This window comes from Gavialis gangeticus, unplaced genomic scaffold, assembly GCF_001723915.1.
Source record: "Gavialis gangeticus isolate Ggan-Ray unplaced genomic scaffold, GavGan_comp1, whole genome shotgun sequence".
Taxonomy (NCBI): Eukaryota; Metazoa; Chordata; order Crocodylia; family Gavialidae; genus Gavialis; species Gavialis gangeticus.
Genome location: NW_017729032.1, coordinates 65,485,509 through 65,492,204, shown reverse-complemented (window position 1 = coordinate 65,492,204; position 6,696 = coordinate 65,485,509). Strand labels below are relative to the sequence as shown.

Genomic DNA, 6,696 nt, shown 5'->3' with positions numbered 1-6,696 from the left:
AGAGACAATTAAAACATGAACAAATTACAGTAAGTATTTAAAAAGAGAGTGCTTAGTTGACCTCAAAAAGTGGTGCCCTGAGCCACCTTTAAGAAGACAGGATCCTATGTATGCATAACCTGCTACAGAAACAGAAGCAGTCTAGCAGAAGAACTTCACCTTCTTAACAGGACTTATAAAATGTCCTAAAACAAACAAACAAACTTAAAAGCCATGGGGATTAAAGTAACCAGATGCTTCCATTCAGTGACTGCTGCAATATTTCTGGAGAGTTCAACCCCTGGACATAGTGCCATGTACAGTTTATAATACAGACAGACCAGTTAGGGACTATTAACTTTGGTTTAGAATTAAAAGTAGTTTTGACAAAGTACTACACTTTCTTTGAAGTGTTCCACTTAGCATGGGCCTTTCAAATGATACCTTTATTAGATAGCCCATCCACTCATCTTCAAAGTTAAGGTCTCTTTCCTATTACCTCTCCCCACCCTCCATGCACAAAAAAAGGCACAACAATCTGCTCAAGTTTCTCTTCTACCAATAAAGCAAGTTCCTTAAGTGCTCAAGTTCCAGGTATACTACCTTCTGTCTACAAGGTCATTGGCTGCCTTATCCATTGCTCACACACTGCTTTGTGTGCTTTTGATAGATAGCATTATGCAAGCTCAAGGATTAAAAATGTTTTATCCCCATCTACTCTCTTTCATTAACTGAGGAATTTGATATTAAAGTATAGCATCTATTACAAATGTTATATATGAAACTCTTTTCCTCACCATTTTAGCAGCTTCATCCAAGTCATCACAGGCAAAGATTTTAAGATCACTAGTTGTTATCAAAGCTTTGCTATCAACTCATGTACCTTAAAAAACAAGTTGTTTTAGCATAACAAATTTCAGTATTACTAAACAATGTATTAACACTCCCTAGTAAAGTCAGCTACAGTATGAAGTGATGATGTTCAAGTTTTCCAAGACAGTTCTCCCAAAACACCTATTTTGACTTAATTACACTCCATAACAGGAGGCCTCTGTAGCAGCAGCACCAATTTTATCAGTTCTAAAAAAAAAAAATCTTAACTAAAAATAGGTACAAAAATAGAAAATTCCTAATTGGCAAGTCATTAATATTTATGCGGTCTTAAGAAGTTTTTTCTCTGTTTAAAAAAAACAACAACACACCTCTTCTGTTTAGAAGAGCAACAAAACAGCTTAACTGCTTTACATTTTTGCTGCTATAAAACAACCTAAATATATTTATGCAGTACATAAAAGAGTACTTACCTTACAATCGTATTACAATAGGAATTTTAGGTCCAAGTTCTTTACTGCCATAATGATACCTTGATGCAATAATATCACATCATATAATGCCTCCAAAAATACTGACCAGAATAGCCAGTACCTAGGTAAGGAAGTAACAAGTAGTTTGTTTTGTTACACAATCAGTGATAGAATTACCATTCAAAGTTAAATATTCAAAAACAGTCACTAGAATATTGTATCAAACAAAAATATAACAAGTCTGAGGTGGCCCAATTGCTAACAATCAGTTCTGAAAATTCAATCTCCACATGTGCAATGCTAAGCATGTGATTATGAATGTAGGGTTTCTTTATTTGAGAGCAGTAAAACGCAACCAGGATGCCACAGCACCCTGGCATGCCTTGAGATCCTTTCAAGAGTGCCAAATATTAGCAATGTTTGCAAACATGATTCACAATATAAACTTAGAATTTCTAATAACAATTCAGAGTCTCAAAAGCATCCTGACCTGATGTGGTCTTTGAATTCTTTGCAACAGATGAATTACTCTATCATTTTTCTGTAGACAAAAAAAAAAAGTGAAAACTAAGAGTTGGCTTTTCCGAGGAGTGTTTTGAGACTAAAAGGGTTGAGAACCAAAGCACTCTGGGCACATCTACACATGCATTTGCTCCTTGGTGGGTGTTCTTACTCTGGAGTAAACCCACCCCAGGCAGGTATCTACACGTGCAGGGAAATGGGAACAGATTTGCTGCTCATGGCAGCAGTTTGCTTCTGCTCCCACTGGCCCTGTACCACCCCCCTGCCACTCCAAGGGCGGGTGGTAGCAATGTTTAAAAGGCAGCCCTGCACACTGCTCCCTGGCCACTTGCCTCACTGGACTGGAGCAGTGTGCAGAGCACGGTGGCAGCACACCGTGACTCTGTCACCACAGCCTCTGCCTGCTGCACCATGGCTGTTCCAGCCCCAGGACCCGGCAGCAACATCCACTTCCCCAGGCTCCTGCTGGCCACTGTGCTGGCCCTGCTAGCCTGCTGCAGGGACCACCACCTGTCCCAGGGCAGTCTTGGCTTGTGTGACTGCCTAGCCTGGCTCCCTGTGGTATTCCAGGCTCCCTACCACCATAGTGCAGCCACCTAGACCCCATGCTGCCTCCTGGAACCCAGAAAGGATGCCAACAATGCACACATGGATGCTACCACTGGGGCCATCCATGCCCTCCTGGGCCTCCAGCCCCACCTCTGGGCTTGCCCAGCTAGCCAGGACTAGTGGCTGCACGTTGTCTATACCACCTGGGATGACAAGCAGTGCCTCAAGTCCTTTTGCATGACCTGGGCCACTTTCCAGGAGCTCCTGGAGCAGATCTGCCTGCACCTGGAGAAGCAGGCCAGCACCACGCAGTGGCCCCTCCCTGCAGACACCAGGCTGGCCATCATCCTGCTCAAGCTGACCACACCTGCTGGCATCCACTACATTGGCCGCCTCTTCAGTGCGGGCAAAGCAACTGCTGCAGAGGCCATCCTGGAGGTCTGCGGCACCCTCCAGGATGCGCTAGGGTACACTGTTCTCCACATACATGACCTCCTGGCAGTGGTGGTGGGGTTCTGCGCCCTGTGCTTCCCCCAGTGCACTGGGGCCCTGGCCAGGACCCACATCCTCATCACCTGCCCACCACATAGCAACCACCCCTAGTACAGCTGGTCAGACTCCCACTCTGCCTTCACCAACATGTGCGCTGGCTGGGCAAGCAGTGCCCACAATGGCCATGTATTCCACAACTCTGCCCTGCCACCCTTGGTGGAAAGCAGGCGCTTTGCGCCAGTGGTACCAGACCTCCAGCTGGGTGCAGTGGTGGTCCTACCCTCCTCATCAGGGGCCCTTCCTACCCACTTCTCACCTGGCTCATGTGGCCTACACTGGCCAGCTGGACCCCAACCAGGCAAATTTCAACCAATGCCAGCCCACACCGTGGCGGGGTGCATCTTTGGCCACCTCAAGGGATGCTGGTGCACCCTCATTGCCCGCCTCAAGATCACCCAGGACAACATCCCCCTGTCACTGTCACAGCCTCCATGCTGTGTAACATCTGTGAGGCCCAGGGTGAGCTGTTCCACAAAGCCTCGGCAGAGGAGGCACAGTGGATGGAGGATACCTGGCACCAGGAGCACCAGCTGTGGCAGCAGCAGTGGGCCCCAACTCCAGCTAGGCCCCAGGCAAGTGGTACACCTGCCAATAGGGGCCGGGTGCGGGAGACACTGACTGACCACTTCCTCCTGCGCTCCCCACTGTAGCCCACCTGGACAGCCACCCACAGACCCCTGCCCCATTGTACACCTCCAGCACCATGCTCACTGCAGACAGTTCTCCAAAAAGCAGTTTATTCCCCTTCACAGACACAGACTCCCCTCCCTGCTCCCTCCTCCACAACAGAACCCATCTGTCCTCCCTCCCCAACAACAGAGCCTGTCCCTACTTTCCCCACTCCCCAAAGAGCCACTCAGCCCTGGGCTGAAAGTGGCCCCTGGTGGTGGGGCTGACCCAGAGCTAATTTGCTCCCAATCAGAGTCTACACATGCATTACTGTGCAGTAACAAATTGTGAGTAACTTTGCTACTTATACTTGCAGATTGTAAGTTTACTTATAATTAGAGCAAATTACTGCTCAGTAAGAGTCTACATGTGTAGACACAAATGCTTACTGTGCAGTAAAGTGTCTCATGTAGATATGCGCTCTGAGTTTCAAAGATGTTTATTTAGTCATTCATCCAAAGTTTGGCTTGTTTCTGTTTATCCCTTTAAATCAGCAGGGTTTACAAGGAACAACCATTCCCTTTAAATAGTTTTTGTATCCTATCTCATTTATAAGAAATTAACTGAAAAGAGATGCAAACCAAAGAGAGACATCTTTGGTTCTAATAATAATGTAATAAAGTCACTGTGCCATGACTGTTAATAAGGCTTTAAGAATTCTTGCTCAGCTTATTTTCCAAAGAAAGTCATTTTTATTCACATATAGTAAAAAGGACTGCACCTCATCTATTAAAAATTACTGTCAAAGTGCTGCTTCATTTACCAGTTGTTTGGCCTTCTGCGGTTTTTAAAAAGACAAGCCACCACATTAGCTTATGACCACTCCAGTAACATTGGAGAATAAGAATATAAATCATTTCTAAGTTTTTTAAACTAAAGGTCAACTTGCCAGTGTCTCCTCTACAGGCTACATTTAAAGTTAGACATTAGGTATAAAAGAATATAGAAAATGTGTTTCATTTTACAGTTAATACATCTACTTGAGCCTTCCTATTCGCTCTGTTACAAATGGGCAGTTCAACAGGACAGAACATCCACTCAGAAGAATACAAAGGTAAAGTTTGCAGTAACAAATTTTTTCTACCTTTGTTTAGGAAATGTGCCATTTTGCACACTTGAGCAGGATTGCAGCATAAGACATAAAATTGCCCTGTGTGCCTCATGGGCAGGCAGAAGGGGAAGGGCTGTGGAATATGTGCAGGAGAGCCAGACTGTACTGCAGTCCCTCCTGGTCTGACCCTGCAGTGCACTGTCAGTCCAAGAAACAGAGGCATGCAGGCCAGGTGGAACTGTCCCACATGCCTGTGTCCTGAATGGCATGAGGGGCCTGGACGAGGAACAAGCACAAGCCAGCATTCCTGTCTGCTTTAAGCCTATCACAGAACCCTAAACAGCACAAGCATGTGCACGGCATAGCCCTTCCCAGTCTGGCTGTGCATCCAGTGCATGGAGCATTTTCACTTGGTTGTAGTCAAGGCACCCATGCCACAATACCCTGGCTGAAAACCATTGGGTTAAAGAGAGGAAGGATTATGCTCTTCTGCCTTCTATGGCTTGGTAAAAAGTTCAATTCTGGACTCTTTTACATAGCAGCATGGTCAGAAGTATTTCAGAGTTCTCCTGTCAGCTTCATGAACAAGCTGTTCATTTTGGTAGCTGCGGTAGGTAATGCTTCTGGAGATACTCTTCTCTGCAGTTCACCAAAAGCTTCAACCAGATGTCCAGCTAGCTGTTTTCTGCCTGGTAATGTGTAGAGTGGATGCAGCTTGGCAAAAAATTCTTTCATGTAGGGATTTTCTACCATGTGAAAAGTCAAATTGCTTATATTTGCTAACGCTGTATATACATGATCAAGCTCACATTATTTTGTGCATTAATCTTGTCCAAAGATCCTAAAATATTTTATTGTGTTTTTGATCTGCTTGGTCACTTTCCCATAAAACTTCAGATTTCACAGAAGTTGATTCCCAAGAACTGGCCAAAGAAGGCTTAAAAAAGAAGGCCTGCTGAAATGAAGCTTTGAAGTCAAAATTGCTTACAGAACTTGAGTGAAACAAGTGGAAGGTCACCAGCCTGAGTTTCAGTATTTTCTTCCATTCCTGTCACCATACCATCTTCATCAGAGGAATCTTCTATGCTAAAGCACAATCAGAGGATGCATCCAATGTACGAGTAGAAGAAAGCAGTTTCTTCTTGGAATCGTTTTTATTAAGAAATCTTTCTTTTACTACAGCCGAGTACATTTCACAAGACTTTAAGAGGTGTTTTATCATTCTGTCTATGTGAGTTACGTATTCACAATTGCAGAATTTACATCTGCCTTTTACTGCTTCTCTCCTGCACTCTTCAATAAAATTTCCATAAAAATTCTTTACGTTTCTCTTTGCCACTCATCTCTTTTTTAAAGTCAAATAAATAAAATAGTTTAATTTAAAAAAAAAATAGTTCACATTTCAATTGGAAACTTTCAAACCATTTTCAATAAAAAAATGCACAAAAATTAAACACACTGAAACAGTCACTGAATGTGGCTAGGGATAGACATTCAAAAAGCCTGAGCCTAAATTGATTCAATTTTTGCAGGTTAGTCTAACCTAGCTAGACTGAATTGGTTTGCAATCATACAGACATCCCCTCTGGGCTAAAAAATGCAGGCAAATGCCTGCAGTGGCTCAGGCTAGAAGCTGGGGATGGGGTGAGGCACTAGAGCAGCCCTCCCTCCCCTTGCACTAGGCTAAGCTGAGGGGGGGCATGGCCAGGACCTTGCAGGATGCTCTGATTAGGGAGGTCTGCCTGCACCATCCCAGGCTTTTCCCAGCTTGCTGCTCAAGGGAATGTTGCCAGACCCCAATCCCAGGCTAGCACTCTGAGGCAAGAGGGGAGGGGAGGGGAGGTGTGCAGTCCATGTATCTGCAAATACAGAGCTTTTCAATCTCTCTGTCCCTGCTTCTTTACACTGTCTGCAGCAAACTGACAGGTGAGCAAGTCAGCAGGGGGACTGACAACAGTGTTTATCATGCCATGGGCAAAACAATAGCCTCTCTCATTAGTTCAAGCTCTTCTTTTTCCAAAAAAACTAGGTGACTGTGGCATTGATGCCTACACAGACAGATGGATTGCA

At 44.7% G+C, this 6,696-nt stretch overlaps 1 protein-coding gene across 2 annotated transcripts in view; it reads right to left on the bottom strand.

Annotated features, from left to right (window-relative positions):
* SUCLA2 (succinate-CoA ligase ADP-forming beta subunit) overlaps positions 1-6,696 on the bottom strand; it is a 180,406-nt gene that overhangs the window by 5,303 nt on the left and 168,407 nt on the right. For both annotated transcript variants that reach the window (XM_019525115.1, XM_019525114.1), the window contains 2 exons: positions 1,284-1,404; positions 777-862 (listed from right to left, as the gene is read on the bottom strand). In XM_019525115.1, the coding sequence (XP_019380660.1) occupies positions 1,363-1,404 (42 nt within the window). In that variant the 3' untranslated portion in view covers positions 777-862; positions 1,284-1,362. The remainder of the gene's footprint in view (positions 1-776; positions 863-1,283; positions 1,405-6,696) is intronic.